The sequence below is a fragment of the Astatotilapia calliptera genome, chromosome 22, assembly GCF_964374335.1.
Source record: "Astatotilapia calliptera chromosome 22, fAstCal68.1, whole genome shotgun sequence".
Lineage (NCBI taxonomy): Eukaryota > Metazoa > Chordata > Actinopteri > Cichliformes > Cichlidae > Astatotilapia > Astatotilapia calliptera.
Window position 1 is genome coordinate 5,543,352 of NC_137442.1, and position 21,732 is coordinate 5,565,083.

Below are 21,732 nucleotides of genomic sequence, written 5' to 3' on the forward strand. Positions count from 1 at the left end.
TGTACAGTATATATATATATATATATATATATATATATATATATATATATATATATATATATACTGTACAATATAAAGCGCCTTGAGGCAACTGTTGTTGTGATTTGGCGCTATACAGGGAGTGCAGAATTATTAGGCAAGTTGTATTTTTGAGGAATAATTTTATTATTGAACAACAACCATGTTCTCAATGAACCCAAAAAACTCATTAATATCAAAGCTGAATGTTTTTGGAAGTAGTTTTTAGTTTGTTTTTAGTTTTAGCTATTTTAGGGGGATATCTGTGTGTGCAGGTGACTATTACTGTGCATAATTATTAGGCAACTTAACAAAAAACAAATATATACCCATTTCAATTATTTATTTTTACCAGTGAAACCAATATAACATCTCCACATTCACAAATATACATTTCTGACATTCAAAAACAAAACAAAAACAAATCAGCGACCAATATAGCCACCTTTCTTTGCAAGGACACTCAAAAGCCTGCCATCCATGGATTCTGTCAGTGTTTTGATCTGTTCACCATCAACATTGCGTGCAGCAGCAACCACAGCCTCCCAGAAACTGTTCAGAGAGGTGTACTGTTTTCCCTCCTTGTAAATCTCACATTTGATGATGGACCACAGGTTCTCAATGGGGTTCAGATCAGGTGAACAAGGAGGCCATGTCATTAGTTTTTCTTCTTTTAAACCCTTTCTTGCCAGCAACGCTGTGGAGTACTTGGACGCGTGTGATGGAGCATTGTCCTGCATGGAAATCATGTTTTTCTTGAAGGATGCAGACTTCTTCCTGTACCACTGCTTGAAGAAGGTGTCTTCCAGAAACTGGCAGTAGGACTGGGAGTTGAGCTTGACTCCATCCTCAACCCGAAAAGGCCCCACAAGCTCATCTTTGATGATACCAGCCCAAACCAGTACTCCACCTCCACCTTGCTGGCGTCTGAGTCGGACTGGAGCTCTCTGCCCTTTACCAATCCAGCCACGGGCCCATCCATCTGGCCCATCAAGACTCACTCTCATTTCATCAGTCCATAAAACCTTAGAAAAATCAGTCTTGAGATATTTCTTGGCCCAGTCTTGACGTTTCAGCTTGTGTGTCTTGTTCAGTGGTGGTCGTCTTTCAGCCTTTTTTACCTTGGCCATGTCTCTGAGTATTGCACACCTTGTGCTTTTGGGCACTCCAGTGATGTTGCAGCTCTGAAATATGGCCAAACTGGTGGCAAGTGGCATCTTGGCAGCTGCACGCTTGACTTTTCTCAGTTCATGGGCAGTTATTTTGCGCCTTGGTTTTTCCACACGCTTCTTGCGACCCTGTTGACTATTTTGAATGAAACGCTTGATTGTTCGATGATCACGCTTCAGAAGCTTTGCAATTTTGAGACTGCTGCATCCCTCTGCAAGATATCTCACTATTTTTGACTTTTCTGAGCCTGTCAAGTCCTTCTTTTGACCCATTTTGCCAAAGGAAAGGACGTTGCCTAATAATTATGCACACCTGATAAAGGGTGTTGATGTCATTAGACCACACCCCTTCTCATTACAGAGATGCACATCACCTAATATGCTTAATTGGTAGTAGGCTTTCGAGCCTATACAGCTTGGAGTAAGACAACATGCATGAAGAGGATGATGTGGACAAAATACTCATTTGCCTAATAATTCTGCACTCCCTGTATAAATACAACTGAGTTGAATTGAATTTTAGATACAAACTGAAGACATCAGATATATCAAGCAAGATATATGGAATAATGCAGCGGAGAAAAACATGATAAATAACTCTAAACATGTCATAGTCCTGGGTCGGTGACCCAGTGTTTTCTGTTTGGTATCATTAATCTTTGATTTCTAGATGTGTCTTTGTTAGTTCTTAGGGTTTTGATTCTTAGGGTTTTGCTATTCCTAGCTTTGTCCCTCCCCCGGTGCTCCGTTCATGTCCCTGAGTTTGTGTTTGTAAAACAGTTTGCGTTTTCCTGTTTTACTTTGAAGGTCTGTGTCTTGTCATGCCCATTAGGTTCAGCTGTGTGTCATTTCCTGATTACCTTGTGTGTAATCATAGTGTGTGTCTACCTATGCTCGTCATCAGTTCGTCTGTGTAACTCGGTGTATCTCTGTGTCTCTCTGCATTCTCTGTTCATCGTTCTCCATCCTCCATCCTCCATCCCATGTTTCTCCCCAAACATTATAGGTTCAGGTTTGTTTTCTAGTTTTCAGTCTAGGTTATTTCTTAGTTCCTTACTCGTCATCCTTGCCTCTGTTTGTCATCATCCACTGTAAATAAAAGCTCACGCCCATCCCTCCCTTGGTCTGCATCTTGGGTCCTCCTTTACAAACACCACACGACTGCTGCCGCAGCTGTGACAAGACATGTCTTATGACATATTTGGATTACTCAAATTAGCCACTCTTTGTTGACAGCACTACAAACCCTTGGCCTTCTCTCAGTGTGCATCATGAATGGTTTTCACTTCACGCGTGTGCCTTGTCAGGGTCATTTGTGGAATTTCTTGCCATTTTTAATGGGGTTGAGACCATCAGCTGTGTTGTACAGAAGTCAGGTTGGTACACAGCTGACAGCCCTATTTGACAACTGTTATACTGTCATATTATGGCAAGAACAAATCAGCTAGGTAAGAGAAACGACAGTCCATTGTTATTTTAAAAACTGAAGGTCAGTCAATCCAGAAAATTGCTAAAACTTTGAATGTGTCACCAAGTGCAGTCACAAAAACCATCAAGTGCTACGATGAAACTGGCTCACATGAGGACCGCCCCAGGAAAGGTAGACCAAGACCTCTGCTGCTGAGGATAAATTCATCCGAGTCACCAGCTTCAGAAATCCCAAGTTAACAGCACCTCAGATTAGAGCCCAGGTAAATGCCACACAGAGTTCCAGTAGCAGACACAGCTCAACATCAACTGCTTAGAGGAGACTGTGTGAATCAGGCCTTTATGGTCAAATAACTGCTGAGAAACCACGACTAAGGAAAAGCAACAGGCAGGAAAGATTTATTTGGGCCAAGAAACACAAGGAATGGACACTAGACCAGTGGAAATCTGTGCTTTGGTCTGATGAGTCCAAATTTGAGAGCTTTTGTTCCACCCGCTGTGTCTTTGTGTGACACAGAAAAGGTGAATGGATGGTCTCTACATGCATAGCTCCCGCCTCCAAGCATGGAGGAGGAGGTGTGCTGGTGACACTGTCGGGGATTCATTCAAAATTGAAGGCACACTGAAACAGCATGGCTACCACAGCATCCTGCAGCGACATGCTGTCCCATCCAGTTTGCTTTTAGTTGGACCATGATTTATTTTTCAACAGGACAATGACCCCAAACACACCTTCAGGCTGTGTAAGGGCTACTTGACTGAGAAGGAGAGTGATGGAGTCCTGTCTCCACAGTCATGAGATGGTTTGGGATGAGATGGACCGCAGAGTGAAGGCAAAAGGGGCCAACAAGTGGCTCAGCATCCCAAGCTCAAGCCCAGCATCTCTGGGAACTCCATTTCAGGTGACGACCTCATGAAGCCCATTGAGAGAATCCCAAGAGTGTGCAAAGCAGTAATCAAAGCAAAGGGTGGCTATTTTGGAGAAAATGTAAAACACATTTTGAGTTATTTCACACTTTTTTGTTTATTACATATTTCCCAGATTTTGTAGCTGCTGCTTTACCTAACGAAGTAGAGATGGCTTACCGTGACAAGAAAATGTAGCTCAGGCAGGACTGGATGAGCACCATATTAGATGATCACTGGAACAGCAGCACACAGAACTGTAAACAGATCTTTAAATCCGAAAGTAACAAGTTTCAGGAACGCTTTAACCACACTGGAGGTACGTCAGAAAAAATGTTTTTCCTGGCTTGATGTCAAACAGTTGTAGCTATACAGGTTTTTACAGAAGCACAAAGTACATTATTGGTTATCAACAGTTATGATGGAGAAGACTTTATATCTTTGGACCTGAAGACTCTAACATGGATTACTCCAGTGCCACAGACTGTTGTCACAAACCCACATAGCAAACAGGTCTGGCCCGGATCTGGTGTCAAGCCGGCACTGCTGGCTGACTTCTGGCATGGTAAGTGGTATGTCAACCAGATGTGGGCCAGACCTGGCGTAGATGGCACTGTCTATGTGATTGCATGCCACATCTGGACAGATTGTGGTTTGGTCTATGTGGTCCAGACCCATAGAAAACAGGTCTGGCCCGGATCCGGCATCAAGCTGGCACTTCTGACTGACTGGTGTCACGGCAGGGTGTATGTCAACCAGATGTGGGCCAGGTCTGGCAATGATGGCAATATTTATGTTCCTATTTTCCTATTTTAGTTAAAAGACCCAAATGCCAAGTTGCAATACTATACTGCTGTGGTAGCCAACATTTCAAATGCAGATTTGACAGGTTTGTGAGTGTACACTTTATACAAAACCTAGTTTTCTCTGAAAAGAGATTCATCATGTTGCTTTTGCACTATTATGTTCTGTCATATGTTGTTATTACATGGCTTGATTAACTTTGTGGTGTTTATGGACATCTTATCACCACTCACACATCACAAACACTATATTCTAATATCTGTTTACTTCCCACCGTCATCTTTGAAGAAAGAAACTGTAAATGGCTAAAGAGTCAGCATTCACCTGTAATGAGTCATTCACATGTGAACAATGACTCAGTGGTGATGTTTCCATTGGCTGCCTCTAACTTTATTCCAGCTTTGCTACATTTTTAAAACAGCATCCATTTGTTTTCTATTGAACAACGACATCTACAGATTTTTTAGAAATTTACTTCAAACATGTAATTTTCACTTTTGGAGTCACTGTTTTCTGATGTTTAGGTACACTGAAAATTTAAACTTGCTGTGTGGATTTCTTATACTTCGTTTTTACTGACTTCCTGATTGTATTTTTAAATCTCATCTTGTTCTAATATGATACATAATCAACTGGTGAAAACAGATTTCATGAACAGAAACACATACACACTAAATGTGCAAGGATGAATGAAACCTGTAACAAACGCATGCATACCAACAGTTTTCATTTCGGTGAATCCTCAGGCTCAGTGTGTGTTTTCCCATGTTACCACCAGAGGGCAACACAAATCGACATCTCTGCCATAAGGAAAGTCCCAACTGAGGAAACAGGCTGTCAGTGTGTTTCCACACCTCTGGTTTTTCAGAGGGTTTGTTTTTTTAAGGAAAACATTAAATTTGGCAGTGAGATTAGTCTTTTATTGTTTTTTTTTTTCATTCTAGGGGAGTTATACCTATCAGAGGAAAGGTAGCTTCAGTCTTGTCATTGTCAGAATAATGATCCAGTAAAATAATAAGCAGATATTCATATACAGTGGCTTGCAAAAGTATTCGGCCCCCTTGAACTTTCCCACATTTTGTCACATTACAGCCACAAACATGAATCAATTTTATTGGAATTCCACGTGAAAGACCAACACAAAGTGGTGAACACGTGAGAAGTGGAAACGAAATCATACATGATTCCAAACATTTTTTACAAATAAATAACTGAAAAGTTCAGATCAACACTCATCTGAAAGTTAGGTTTCAAAAGCAGTAATGATTTGGCAAACATTGCTAGATTCAATTCACTCAAGAATGCATTTGTGTACAAAAATTCTCACCGCTATCTGAAAAGGTTGGAAGTCACACACATGCATTATCATGTGTGTTATAGTGTATCATCATAATACAACTCAATTGGCACTTGGTGGTCAAAACAGAAGCTCTTGTGATCTTGTTTGTATAATTATGACTGGATTCCTTGTAAAGTTACATTCAGTGCCATGCTGCATTAATAAAAGTGTGATTTCACCGTGTTGAACTGCTCTTGTCTCTTAACAAAGGGTGCAAATATTTTCTAACTTCATGCATAATTTGATGTAAATGGCAATAATTCACCAGTGACCCCCCAGGTTCTTGCAAACTGGTAATTATTTTAACAGGATTAATCTATATAAAAGTATAAACTTAAATATAGCGTTACATCTTTAGTACTTAGAAACAACTTCCTTGATGCGCCCCGAAGGGAGGGAGCATGTAATCTGTTCTGTTTGTCTGTCTGGTCACACCATATGTGAAAATCAGTAAAAACTTTATATTACGCACAATTTTGATGGATCGTGTTCATGTTGCCCCTGAAAACAGGGGAAAGAATCACGAGAGTGATTTTGACTTGCTTCTCTCATGCAGTTGTTTATTGCAATGAAAATGAACATAAATATTTCACATCCTGTACTGCTCAATGTCACAGAGTGGAAGGAAAAGCTAAATAATAAACCAAAATACTAAAGTGGTTACTAAACATATATCGGAACATGTTTCCTCACCAAATGGATAATAATAGCAACATTTCTAGCTCCTGCCGTTAGCTCAATGGCTGTTATACAATACAAAACTGAGGATCAAAACCGCCGTGACTATGTGCACAAAACAAACTGTAATATAATGCTTCTAAAGCTTACAAACAATGAAGAGTTACATCTTGATGCATGCTCAATCATCCAGGTAAGTAAATCTCCAAAAGTTGATTCTGTTCATCTGGGGATAAGGGAATCATCTCAGGTTTTTACAGCTTATAGAAAGATTTCAGCCAATTCAGCATGTTGTAATGAAGACATCAAACAACAGCAGTAAAGTTTTAGTATAACCCTTGCCATCCGTGGGGCGCTGCGCTCTCCGAGTCCTCCTGTTTGTTCAGTGTTTTTTGGAAAGAAATGTTAGCCAGGGCACCTGAAGTGCAGAAGCACTCAGAGAGCACAACTCCTGCTGAAGGGCGTGGCCTTGACCTAGACACAGTTTTTACAAAATTACATCAGCTTAAGCTGTCATTGCTGTCAACCATAATGACATGTCACACAAAAAATAAGACTGATGTTCTGCTGCTGGTTAATGGTGTTGGCAATGGAGGATATATTACCCCACAGCGTCCCTGATTGTTATCAGCAACTACTATGTTGCCCACCATGTCCACTCCTTTATGACCAGCGTGTCAACATGTTGTCCTTCCAGCAGGATAACACGACATGTCACAAAGTGAGTTCACAAGTTACTGAGTCTGTAATGCCCTCTGCAGTCACCGGCTCTCAGTCTAATAGAGAACCTTTTGAGATGTGGTGGGAAGGGAGACACGACAGTCAGCCTTGTTGATTTAGTCGCTCTGACAGCTCAGATCCTTTGTCAGGAGCTGAAAAGAAAAATCAAAAACCTTCAGTCTGGATTTCTCTTTATCTGTTTGTAAAATGTTCCGCAGCTCAATAAGTAAAAATGAAAACCTCTCAATTTTTCAGTTCAAGTGAGGCAGAGCAAGTGAGCTAGACTATAAATGAGAAAGAGAAACTGCATCAGCAAGAATTCATTTATAAAAAATAATTATCTTTTTCACTCTAAGGCACAAACAGACATGGGTCATGCATGCGAAGGTTAACCTGGCACCATGTTTTGCTGCAGATCATAAAAAAGTCACAAGTTGTTTTTTTACATAGTGACAGATACACTGTAAAGATACACTGTAAAGATACACTGTAAAGATTTATTTAGTTCCCTTAAAAAAATTGTGCAAAGTCGTTGCCTCAAAAAAGTTTACTTAAGAAAATCAACTTAGAGCAACTTATTCATTCAGAGTCTAGGTTTGGATATCTTTTTTTCCGTTAATGAATAAAACAATTTAAAAACTGCAATTTTCTTTTACTCAGCTTATCTTGGTCTAATATTAAATGCTTGATTAAAACCAGAGTGTTTGATGCATCACAGTATTAAACAGATCTGTATGATAATAAAGGAATCTGAAGCAAATGTTTTGAAAAAGGATGGGAATAAATCCATTGGTAATATTATTAAAATCCTTGTTTTAAATCCAGAGTGCATGTCACAAAGTGAGACAAGGAAGGGGAACTTACAAGATGTTGGCCGTCTGTCTGAAATTTAAAAAACAAACAAACAAGAAAAACAAAACAAAAGGCAAATGAGTTTTTAACATTTCGAAGTGCCTGAAAATCTCGTGTTTTCCTCACATAAATTCAGAAAGAACCATGTCTAATGTAAAAAGTACAACAGAAATAATCTAACTGAGCATTTCCCATCTGCTACTGGTTGACTGGTGAACTCAGTTTCTTTGAATCTCTCACCTTTCCTCTTTTTCCAAACAGCAAATCCAGCAGCAGCAATGAGAATGAGAACAACAAAAACAACGACTGCAGCGATGGTGTTGAACAGCATGTCAGAGGACGTCTCTGCTCAGTAAACCTGAAAAAAACCTGAAAAACAAATGAAAATAAACATATAGGATAAAATGTGCAGTTAAAGTAGTTTAAAACAAAAGTATATCGATCCATCCTCTCTAATGACATAGATAACAATATCACACTGGGTCCTGCAGGAAAAAAATGACAACGGGTAGTGAGAGCAGCGGAGAGGATTGTGGGGACCTCTCTTGCCTCCCTCCCCAGGAGATCTACTGCGCCTGCCTCATCCAGAAGGTCCTCTCCATTACAGGTGACTCCACTCATCCCTTCAACAGCTTCTTCAGTTTGCTGCCATCAGGAAGGATACTGAAGAGCCTCCGGGCCAGAACCCACAGACTGAGAGACAGCTTTGTCCATCAAGCTGTCAGGATGCTGACCAACTCTGCATCGAGAAGGGGGGCCAGAGGGTACATCTTTCGCCATCTTACAATGCTGTGATTGCAGCCATTCCCCAACTCTCTGTGAATGGTACTCATGGCCATTCGAGAATCTGTGTCTTTGATTAGTAGTCGTTGATCAATGGTCATAAAAATTTGCATACTAACAATCATGGAACTAACCCCCCAGCCCATTGTTCATTCAGTGGTGCTAGTTTCCTTCGCTGTGCAAATGTACTGTTTATAAGGTTGGAGAAACCCGCAGTCAGCTGAGACTGAAGAAGTCACTTGGATGAGTGACGAAATGTTTCTCCCGCTGAAAATGTCCAGATGAACAGAATCAACCTTTTGGAATTTACTTACCTGGATGATTGAGCACGCATCAGGACATTATTTTATTAATATTTTTGAAATGATAGCAGCACAAACAAAAATTTTTGCAGCACAAACCAGCACACACGTAGCACAAACGTTTGATACCACTTTTGTTGGATTTGAAGAAGGTGGGGGGGGCCAACTTCACTCACATTTGCAACTGTTGTGATTTGATGCTAGAATCGAATTAAGTTAGAATATTATTATTAACAAAAGAGAGAAAATTATTATATTTTACAATCACTGAAAAAAATAGAAAGATTTTTTTCCTCTGTTAGGATCTCCATTAGTTATTCCTACAGTAACAGTTATTCTTCTTTGTGTCCAAAAAATAACAAGGCAAAACAATCAGAAACATTATAGACAATCAATCCGCAATACGGGCAAAAAAAATGTTTCTCTCACCTTCATCAGTGTTAAATATTTTTTTGCCCCAGTTTGTTCTGATCACAGTTTTATTGAGTTTGGTGACAAGGATGTCTTTACCACCAGAGAGATGAAACACACAGTCGTACCTCCCCCAGTCTTCAGGTGTGACTGATGAAATATTCAGATCAACACTCATCTGAAAGGTCTCATCATTGTTTGGGAGGATCTCTCCAGGATCCACACCTTCATGGAGCTCCTCTCCATCTTTCCTCCAGAACATCAAGGGTCTGTTAGGATAGAAACCTGTAGCGTGGCAGCTGACTGGAGAGGAGGGAGTCTTCTGGAGGAGAGACACTGAGGGAAGAACTGGAAGAAGGAAAGGAATTCAACCAAAACCTAATATTCAAAACAGAGTCGTTAGAGCCAAACAATCATCATCTTAAGTCATGTCAAGTTTATTTGTGTAGCACTGTTCAGACAGAAGGTAATTCAGAGTTCTTTAGAGAGGGGAGGATAAATACAAGAGACATTTAAAACATCTAATGTATATGATCATATAACACATATAACTTTTCATCACCAGCTTCCAGCAGCTGCATGAGGCTACAATATGACATCTTTTAGACTAAAAATAACCCAAAACACTCTGAGATATAGTAATGAAATTGTGAACACAAGAATACTTAATACTTAATGAAAAATCATGAGTTTCAGTTCATGTCAATAATAGTCTTTCAACCACAAACATAATAAATATTATCTTAATCCATCCATCAATTTTAACATCACCAGAAGCCAAATTCACCACCAGGTAGAGCTAAAAGAGAAGCTGCAAAATGGCTCACTGTTTGGAAACCACTGATGAACTACAGCATGACTGCATTAAGATCTTTCACTGAACAAGCTGACCTGCTGACTGTAAATTTTACTCACAAAAACATTAAATTACTGTATAAATGTTCTCAGTTAAAAGTAAAAAGGAGGTTATTAAATGGTACTGTTTAAACTTCCTGTTTCATTTCGACAATTGCTTTTCTTGAGATATTTCACTAATTTGCTCCTTTTCTTGTTAGTCCTCTTGTCTGTTATTCAGAAATCAGTCGCAGTACATCATGCTGGAGGATGTCTCAGTTCCTAAAATGCATATGAACAAGAAAGGAGCCTGGAAGAGGAGCTATAATCAAAATGGCCATGGTGAGAGATGGCCTCTTCTTTTGTTGTTTCAATTATTTAAGATGATCAGACTTTCTGCCCTTCACTGACTCTGTGTGTGATTGAAGGCATGATATCTTGTCACATTGCAGAGAAGCCCTAAATATGTATATAAGATGTTTTTGATCCAAAACCTAAAACTGCAGTTACCAGGAAAACTTCATATCAGTTTTCATACCTTCTAAATCATTAAATTTTAAATCTACTTAAACGTTTTTGCCATTTTCTCTTTCAATGATAACTATTTTTCAAAAGATAATACAAAGTAAAACAAACACTACTGCATCAGGTCATGTGATTCTACCTGTTCTCTGCAGAGAGCTGTTGCCACTCTCCACGTACATCTTCAGCCACTCTGGACAAATCTTAGTGAGGAGTTTTTCACGGTCTTTCATTCTGGTTGTGTCAGCATCCCAACTCTGTTTGATAATCTCAGCCTCTGGTTTCAGTGCGATCCACGTCAGCGTCTTCAGATCCAATTTAAGAAAGTCTTCTCCATCATATCCGTACTGTAAAAGCCCCGTAACCTCTCCGGTGTTTTCATCCCATTCACAGCCTTCTATCATCTGTAAAATATGAACAGCTGAGGCGAGAGAGAAAACAGAGATTACAGCGAACATCTGAAACTCAGAGGCTATAAACTGTAAGAAGCACAATAAAGACATAATGCAAGACATAAAACAGAGACATGATCTATAATTTTTAAAGTTAAAATCTTAACATTGTTAATACAAGACTAAAATTGAGAACAATTATTTTTATGAATTATTTTATTCTTTTTAGGGCACACTAGTGAGGTTTGATGATTACAAAATGTATTATTATACCTAATAAATAACTAATTATGCTAACAATCTTTTACATTAATCAGTTTTGTTTATGCATATACATGATTTATGATGATTTGGCAAAACAAATAACAGAAAACACTGCACCTCTGCTTTGGTTTAACTGCTGCTTCAAACTAGAAATCCATAATCTGAATAGATTTGGCCGATCCACAAAACAATAATCAGTGAGCGACTCCAACATCTGAGGGTTGGTATCTAATATTTTCTTCGCCCAGTCCTGTCTTGCTTCCAGTATCTTGTTGCTGCTGTCACAGTAGTAAGCCATCTGAATGCCATCAATTACTGGGAAACCCACAAACTCAGAGATGTTTGGGTTTCCAGAGGAACCAGTGTCAAAACTAACCAATGAGTGTTTCACTGTGGGACAAAAATGTTTATAATGTTAGTAAACAAATAAATGAAATATATAAACATTAATCAGAAATATGATTAATTCGGTATGAATCAGACTCCACAGCAGGTGTGTGTGATCAATTATGACGCATGTACAATGATATATGTGTACTTTTGAGTACTTACAAATGTGTGTACCCACACCTGAACAAATAATGAAAATTAATGTGCACATTTATGTTTAGCTTCACAAATCTGATCATTGACACTTTCAAAAACTTCCCTGTGCATAAAAAAGTCTATGAATATTTGTGGCATTCTTTTTGCTAACTTACAGAGCATTAAATGCCAGTGCACAGATCACCTGATTATATCACCTGATTTATTTGGGAGGGATAACAAATGTAAGCTGCGTTCAAGTGCTGGATTTCCCCCAGATTCCTGTGTTTTATATTTATTTAGAAAATAAAAGATTCATTCTATTTGTCTTGATGCATGCTCAAAAACCCAGGTCAGAAAATCCCAGAGTTGATTCTGTTCATCTGGACGTAGCATTCTCAGAGAAAAATGTTTCATCACTCATCCAAGTGACTTCTGCTGACTGCAGGTTTTCCCAACCTTAAAAGCAACATAAGAACCTTCGATCCTGACCTTTTACCATTCACAGAGTTTGGGAATGTCTGCAATCATTTATATGTGATCATGACAGTCTGAAAAAATAATTGTGGCGTATTGTTAGGAAACAGTGCGAGTTTCGGTTGTTATGCAACTTTACTATTTATAAAGTTGGGGGAATCTGGAGTCAGCTGAGACTGAAGAAGTCACTCGAATGAGTGATGAAATATTTCTCCGACTGAAAACGCTACGTCCAGATGAACAGAATCAGCTGTTTTATTTGAAAAAACAAACAAACATAAAAAATACAGATAAGGCCAAATATTCCAGATGTCCACCACATTAACACACACATTTGTAAAACATTGTATGTGTTCAGATTCCTTTGTATGTGGACTGGAGCACACATTTATGAGCACTGAAAACTGCACCGAAATATTAATACTCATTTGTAAATCTTAGTTAACACTTGTGTATGACATCATATACATTTGTAACCCTGCTGAGACTAATTTAACACTTTACAAATAGGACAGTTTAAGGAGGAAATACTTCACAAAATGTCATTTCTCATTATACAACTTCGACCACTGCAAATTAACAGTACATTACACATACTATACAAAGAGCGTGTGTTACATTTCTTCAGAGCCCAACTGGTAAGCATAAGGAAAAGTAAACAAAATGACAACTCATAAAAGTTAGCCATATTCAAGCTGTAATAATAAAGTAAACTACTTTTAATATTTAACGTATGATCTTACCTGGACATACCACATTAGAGCAGAGGAGTAATAGATACACAGGTTTCATGTTGCTTTTGTGTTGCTGTGTTTATCGTGAGAGTCTGTTTTTTTGTGCCTTCAAACTGGGTAAAGCCAGCCCCCACAGGAAACTACCTGATTTCAAAATAAAAGCTACTTTCTGAGGGTTCTGCTTTTGGCATTAAAGGTCTGTAGTAAGTTAGTCTGTAATAAATTATAACCTAATAAATAAATACATAACAATATACAGTGCCTTAAAAAGGAATACATTTAAAATTACAAATAAAATAATATTAAAATAGCACATCTACCATCTCCAAACTAGTAACCACGTTTAAGAATAAGACTTGCACAGCCATTACAAGGAAATTATCAGAGCAGTCCATTCAGTTATACTGAAACTGGATCTAAGCAAAACCTGGACCAGATGAGCTGATGATAAACGCCTTCAACGAATGTCTCTTCAAACATATTAAGTAAAAGTAAAAATCTAAAAACAGAAACAGGTTTTAATTACAAGGGAATTTGTAATTTAAAGAGACACAGTTTACAAAATACACTTGAATATGAAGTGTAAAAATAAACATCTATGCACTTTTCATAATGTTCCTATGAGATCATATATGACTGTGTTACTGTTAAAACTGAATTTTCATGTTTTAACTGTTTAAAGTGGAATTAAATGGAAATAACCTGTAACCTTCTGGATTGTTAAACTTCTGAGTGTTTTCGGATATATGCTTATGGTTCACTAAAATGAAGCTAACTGTTATTTTCATGTGGGATCTTTATAAACCTTTCCTAGATTATGTTATGTCACTGTGACAGTAATGTGAACTCAAGAGAGCCCAGGCAAAACTGGTTAAGAGAATTAAAGCCAGATGAGTGACAACACTGTATACATTAATAGACATTTTTTCCTACCTAATAAAGTGGCCACTCACTGGCCACTTTATTAGGTACACCTTGCTACTAGCGGGCTACATCTCTTTTTTCCTTCAGGACTGCCTTAATTCTTTGTAGTTTAGATTTAAGAAGATGCTGGAAATATTCCTGGAGTTTTTCACCATATTGACATGTGACAGCATCACACAAGTCCTGCAGTCACATTGACATGCATGATGCAAATCTCCCATCCCAACTTGATGGATGCTATTTGAATACAGTGAACTGACTGTCATGTTCAAAATACCAGTTTGAGATGATTTCAGATTTAGTATCACCTTCTCCTGCTAGAAACATCCACACCAACAAGGTATCTTCACACAGAGAACTGTTGCTCACACTGTAGCTTCACTTTTTTTGCAACATTTTCTGTAAACTGTAGAACTGGCTTTGTGGGAAAATGCCAGTATATCTGAACAACCATGTCACATTTAGAGCCGTTTGATGCATCTTTCTTCCCAGTAGGCTGTTTTATCAGACTTTTTGTCAAAGTAAACCATAAATTTGACAAAATTAATGTAACTTTACAAAGTTACAGACTCAATTATATTTAGTCTGTTCATGCCAGCTTCTACATGTGTTATTAGATAATAACCTAAACTTTAACTCACAGTGACATGGTGTCATGCCCCCATTTGTCCTTGGACAGAACTCCGTGGACTAAACGCTACATCGTCTCTGAAGATCTGCATGCTCAGCTGCTAGCCTGCCTGTTTCCTCCTTGCTCATTGCTACATATTTTCCTATGATTTCTATGGTTAATAAACTTGTGAAATTATTTTTGCAGTGTCCAGTGTTTGGGTCTTATTCTCTGCTGCCTGTGATGAATATTTAAAGGCACTGAAGGAAAAAAAGCAACAACAAAAAAGATGCGTAGATGAAGCAGTTTAGAACAAAATGACGTAATTGTTTATTGGTGGACTTTTCAGTCACTTATACACTGCACGGTTTTCCTCAAGTTTTTGCTTTTTTCCACTGACTTGATGGCGGCGTTGCACTCTACACCACATCTTCTTAAATATGTCCTCTCTATCTCTCCTTTAGAACATCATAGCTTTATTAGAATCAAACCTGCAACGTGGTATCTGATTTAACCACGAGGGGGAGCCAAAGCGTCATTCATCACTAATTTTCTTTCTTAAAGTCAAATAGGTTTACTTTAATATGAATAAACAAATAATATCAGAAATTGCAGTCACACTGAAAAAAGACCACATTTTGGATTTACTTAATTCAATATTAGACATTGGTTGCACACAGATGTTTTTCTTTGGCAGTAACTTAAACAATTGAGTTAAATCAACGCAAGTTATTCAAACATGAGTCAATTTTGTCAGTTACACCCAAGATAATTACATAAATTCAAGAGATGGCCAGTAGAAGACATGAAATTAGGCTATACTTTACAAGTAGTAAAGTAAATTAGTGTGAGATTCAGGATCCATCTGATCTGCTGAGCTGTCGTCATAAAGAGCCAGTGTAAATATAATCATCTAATTATAATCCTAATCTATAATCATAAACAGGCTTTTATTTGTTTGATTAGGCATTAATAAAACTGAATAAAGGTGTCATCTGAGGGAAAATACACAAAAGGGACCAAAACGCAAATGTAGTTTTGGACCACATGAGTTCAGTTTTTCCCCCAAAATTTTCTCAACATTAGCTCTTTTTTCTTTCAGTCACTTAGTGTCCATAACCCACCCCTTTTGGGTATCGTGAATGTTTCAGTGATTAATACTGTTTGGTTTTACCTAAATGTAATTGTCTTTGTCACAAACAACAACAAAAAAGTCTCTTTTAACTTTTTAGAATTTTAAAATTATTATTTTATATTTTCCCCTGTGTAGTCCAGTTAGTTTTGCCTTAGTTTCCTCCTGCCTTTTGTTTTGTATCGCTCTCCAGCCTATATAAACAGCTCACTCTTGGTTTAAGTCAAGTTTTGGTTTCCACACGTCTGCTTTTAGGTCCAATCATCAACCTCCACATAGCTCACCTTTTGTACGGATATATGCCACAGTTCCAGCAGTAGTTAAGGTAAGGAAACCAATCACAGCAGCAATGATGCAGATAATCAAAATAGCTGGTTTCTCAGCCAAACAAAGAAAAACAATTATTAAGAACAGGGACTATTTCCAGATATCCAAGCTGACTTTGGGTGAAAGGTGAAGTACACCCCGGACAGGTACACTATATTGTCAAAGGCTCAGTGAATTCCGCATGGTATTGTGATAGGATACCACCTGTGCAACAAGTCTAGTTATGAAATTTCCTCATTACTTCATTTTCAACAGTCAGCTGTTAGAGGTATTATAACGATATGGAAGTAATTGGGTATGACACCAACTCAACCATGGTCATAGAGCAAGGTCAGCAAAAGCTGAGATGCCTAGTGTACAGAGTGCAGACTGTCTGCAGAGCCAATTGCTACACACTTCCAAACTTTATGTGGCCTTCAGATCTGCTCGAGAACAGTGCTGTCAGGGACTAAGCAGTAAAGCATAGAGGACACAGTGGTTTAATTGAAAAGTGGGGTTTTATTTACCCCAAAACATGAAAAACATTTAACAAATCCAGAAACTTAAACAGACAGACTAATAAAAGAGGTAAAAGCAATAAACTTAACTCAAAATAACCACTAGTAAAACCTCAAACAAACATAAGACAAGATGAACTGACACATGAGGGAACCTATATACTGGCTTAGCTAAACCATAGGACACACAAGGGGAAGACAAAATGGCTGCCATATAATCAACTAACACAAAACAATTCAACAAACACCCCCCAGGCAACAAGGCTTGTGGTTCAATCCAATGAGGTCGTCAGCAGTACTTCAGGTCTCTCAGCCCTGAGCCACACCTGTTACCAACCAGGAAGGAGAAGCCAAACCATCAGTTCAAGAAAAGTTTATTAATACAACATAAATCTGAATTTTGACCTTGCAGTGTTGATATGTGTGCAAACATTGTGTGATGGAAAAAATAAACTAATCTAATAATGAAACAATATCTTGGGCAATGAGTACAATATATATAAAGTAGTGGCTGCAAAGTAAACTAAAGTGAAGCAAACTTGGGGTGAGGTTTGGATCTTACCTGAGAGCCTGAGAATTAAGAATTGGATATCACTTCACTTAAGTTCATATGAGTGTGAAAGCACAACGGGAACACTTTTCGCAATATCGTTTAGGTCCATCACAGAGAAACAATCACATTCACACCTACAGCCTATTTAGAACTGACAAAATATTACCGTATTAAAAAATTTGAAAAATTGAGACACCTTGGCCTATGGTATAATGTATACAATGTATGAAAAGATCTTTACTGCAGATACTACTATGGCTCTGCAGATTTTTTCTTTTCTTTTAGCCTATGTCGCCTCACCTTGAGGTTGGTGAATCTATCTATCACATTTTGGTGGTCAAGTCTCTCAAGCATCTCTTTCTTAACTGACATCACATTATACGAATGCAGCCGACAAATGCGTCCTCCTTTTCCCCGAATTTGAAGGATGGGTCGGGTGTGTCCTTCGTGGCCCACCATATCCCAGAATTAATAGCGCGGCCCAGCCAAACTCCAGTTTCCAACAATGGCGGCCGCTACTAAGTTTTAAAATTACTCTTTCTAATCTTTCTGAGTCACAAAATAAACTTTTAACATATTTTCAGGTGAGAAAGTAGCTGTGTAAACATCAAATATCTGCTTGGTTTATCAAGATATTGCATATTTGCAAACGTGCTTCGACATTTCCGGAGACGTCTGTTACCCACCAGTTCGATAGCTAGCCGGGAGCTTGAGGGTCACTGAAGCCGCCGAGAATGGCACAACTCCGGGCACATCATTTTCAGATCACCGCAGACTTTCGCTACCTGGGTTAAACGTAATATATAAGTCACTTAGACATCCTAAAAATGTTATTGTTTGGCTTTTTTCAGTGCTTTATTTGTTTGTGAGTAAATCGGTTTGGCTGAGATTAAATTTATTACATTAGATTAGATAAAATAAAACTTTATTAATCCCCCAGGTGGGTTCCTCCTTGGTTTTCACACAGCTGACTAAACGTCAAACAGAAAACTGATTAAAAAGAAGTATGAGATGGTCGAGAATTTACGCCTAGATAGCAAGGAGCAGACGGCCGAGTTTATTAAACTCCACCGAGACAGCGGTGACGCTAATCAGAAGGCTAGACCGTCCAATTTCCCCAGCCGTTTACTTCCGGCCTACCCAACCTTCTGAGGACCCGGCCCACGTAGACCGCGAAGGCCGGGTCCTCAGGAGGATGCAGCCCATGAATTTGGATTTTTCTCCCGCTGTTGGGTCAGAGGCGGTAAAATGGCTCCTTTAAAGTTGCAGAACCTGCCGCTTCAATTAGGTAATGTACCGCAATGGTTCTAAGATGGCGGCACATTACATACCCTTACAGCCTAAATAATGAGGCTGTTTTAACCGACTGATTTGTGAGAACTAACTGCACCTTCCGTAACAGACTCAGAAATACTAACACGCCGAATGAAGCTAATGAAACACCACAATAAAGTGTATCATACAGTCAAATGACCCATTGTCATTTCAAACTGGGTCTATAAAAGCGCTAGGCGTTAGTATTGGGTTGTCAGGGCTAGCTTCTCGAAAAGTCACTAACAACAACTCGGTGAATCACTCAAACAGATGATAGACATTTCAGAGAAGAGAAGCAGCTTACCGCAGCGATCCAAGGGGAAAGTGGGCGGAAGTTCAGAAGTGAGCCAGAAACGTAAGAAAAAAGAGGCGTTCACTGGTAGTGGGAAATTACACAAAATGGACCTTGAGAATGTAAAAAATGTCAATTTAATAATAATTTTACAGTATTTTTTGCCACAGAAAAAAACTAGCAGAAATTTAATTTTTAAAGTTGAATAAATATTTAAAACATGATTATTTAAATTTGAATTAATGATTAAAAGTCATAAATCAATATAAGGTCATTGTGTTAAAATGTGATGTATTAATATAGATTTGTTTAACTGACTGAAGCAATTACAACAGTCATCTCCTGAACACCAACACCAAGTAGGTGGTAAAGAGTTCACCAGGCCTAAAAAAAACAAAACAAAACAATGCAGGACAGTCTGCAAAGATGTCGAGTCAGTCAGACATTGTGCAGAGCAGATGAGGAAGAAGTTGTAATCTAAAATGGAGAACAATCATCTCACTGCACTGCAGGACTCAGAGGTTCAGGAGGGTCTTTATCCCCATTGCCATGAGGCTTTTTAAAAACAACTACTCACATGTTCGTCTCACATTTATTTCTTTTATTCTAATAAACATTGGTAGTAATCATATGAATTCTGAGCTAAATGGACTTTACAGCACAACACTTAGGAAAGTTGAAAATGACTGGAGTAATTGGAAGTGTCTCCACCTGAACACAGTGAGCTGATGATCGAGTTCACCAGACCTAAAACACATAACAACTGCATAGATGGAGAGTACATACACTGCACAGAGCACATTAGGAGGAAGTTATGTGATATTAGGGCTGCACGATTTTGCATAAAATGAGAATCACGATTTTTTGGCTTAGAATTGAGATCGCGATTCTCTCACGATTTTCTTTTCCAGTATAAATATTTATTGTATACAGTATAAATTCCAGTATAATAATTCCAGTATACAGTATAAATTCCAGTATAAATATTTCCAGTATATATATTTATTGCATTTATTAACTGCACATCAACTTCGTAACAGTTGAGACTGAACATAAAAACAATAAATAAACATAAAAACAACAAATGTCTCACGTTTTGTTGTTGCCGCAAAATGTTGTACTGCTTGAAATTCCGTCTCCACCGTTGCTCGACACTGCGTGTATAGAGCAGGTAGTGTAACAATAGAAAAATAGTTGCGGGACGACACTGTGTAGCGTTTGTCTAGGGTGTTAACCATTTTCCTAAATCCCTCGTTTTGCACAGTGCTGATGGGAACCATATCTTTGGTCAGGTGATAAGTGATAGCCTCCGTAATTTCTTTGTGCCTGCGGGAGTTCGACGGGTATAGGGAAGCACTGTATAAGGTTCCCGTTATTGATGTTTGGGTGGTTGACCGGGACGGATTTTCTCCTGTCACTTTCTCGTCATCCTTTCTCGTGACGTGCTCTCCGTTGTTTTTTCCCTGCTAATTTTAGCATCACACGGTACAGCTTCTGTATCACGTGGTATAAGGCTCCGCCCTTGTCATTTGTTGAGCAGGAAGAGTGAGCGCTTGTTTTCATGCAGATTACGTCCCGGATCAAAATGCGGTACAATGTCGTCATCTTTTTTTCTTTTTTCTTTTTTAAATCGTTGTCATTTGGAAATGAGATCGCACATAAGTATGAATCAAGATCGCGATTTTCTAACGATTAACCATGCAGCCCTATGTGATATACACTGCTCAAAAAAGTAAAAAGAACAAAAATAAGACATGCCAGATCTGAATGAATGAACTATTCTTATTAAACACTTTATTCTTTTCATAGTTGAATGTGCTGACAGCAAAATCACACAAATTATCAATGGAAATCAAATTTAGCAACCCATGTAGGTCTGGATTTGGTGTCACAAAAAACACTACAGGCTGATCCAACTTGGATGTCATGTCCTTAAAACACATCAAAATGAGACTCAGTAGTGTGTGGGGTCTCCAGGTGCCTTTATGACCTCCCTACAATACCTGGGGGATCCTGAGGGATCTCCTCACTAGTGATGGGTCGTTTGCGAACGAAATGGCTCTTAGAGCCGGCTCTTTGACGTGAACGACGCGAGCCGGCTCCTTATCGCGAGCCGTCACGTGGGGTTTTTTTTTTTCTTTCTCTCAGCCTCTCTCTCCCACTTTTTTTCCGCTTCACTCAGCACGCGAGCCTTGTGCTTTACGCTGGGCAGAGAGGGGAGGGGCGGTAATTACACTCAGTAGCACAGGAACAGAGCCAGAGAGAGAGAAAGAGAGGCAGGGACAACAACATTAGAAAGGTATAGTAATCATCCACAACTATTTTCGGTTGCAGATGATAAAGGATTCAGAAAGTTTATTCATGCAGGTCCATATGACAGAGAATATGCATCTTCTGTTTGTTTTCATATTATAATTTATATTTAATTTTGGACCTGCGACAGACTGGCGACCTGTCCAGGGTGTACCCCGCCTTTCGCCCTATAACAGCTGGGATAGGCTCCAGCGCCCCTGAAAAGGATAAGCGGAAGCGAATGGATGGATGGATGGATATTTAATTGTGTTGTGGTTTGCAGTGTTTTGTGTTCTTTTCACTTTAAATTTGTAAAAGGAAAAAGCTGAAAATTTAAATAGTTAAAAGTTGAAATGTGAATAGTTGATTTTTGTATTATATGATTTATTTATTACATTTTATGTGGAGTGAATAAATAAAAGTATATTTTTACGGTGGCCCCTAAAGACAAAGTACATACAAACTTCAAATCACGTATGAACTCTGAAGCATGTACAAACTCAAAAACACGTAAAAACGCGAAAACACGTAAAAACGCCAAAACACGTACAAACTCCGAAGCATGTAAAAACTCAGAAGCATATAAAAACTCAAAACACGTACAAAAGACAACATAAGTGCTCCAGGATGCTG

At 38.6% G+C, this 21,732-nt stretch overlaps 1 protein-coding gene across 1 annotated transcript; it reads right to left on the reverse strand.

Moving 5' to 3' along the window:
- Positions 1 to 6,196: 6,196 nt before the first annotated feature.
- LOC145423500 (major histocompatibility complex class I-related protein 1-like) lies at positions 6,197 to 13,268 on the reverse strand. The gene is made up of 5 exons (XM_080296107.1): positions 13,168 to 13,268; positions 11,540 to 11,812; positions 10,909 to 11,187; positions 9,429 to 9,758; positions 6,197 to 8,259 (listed from the first exon to the last, which is right to left on the reverse strand). Exons 1-5 carry the CDS (start codon positions 13,214 to 13,216, stop codon positions 8,063 to 8,065), a joined length of 1,128 nt encoding a protein of 375 aa, XP_080152233.1. The 5' UTR covers positions 13,217 to 13,268; the 3' UTR covers positions 6,197 to 8,062.
- Between the last annotated feature and the right edge of the window lie 8,464 nt (positions 13,269 to 21,732).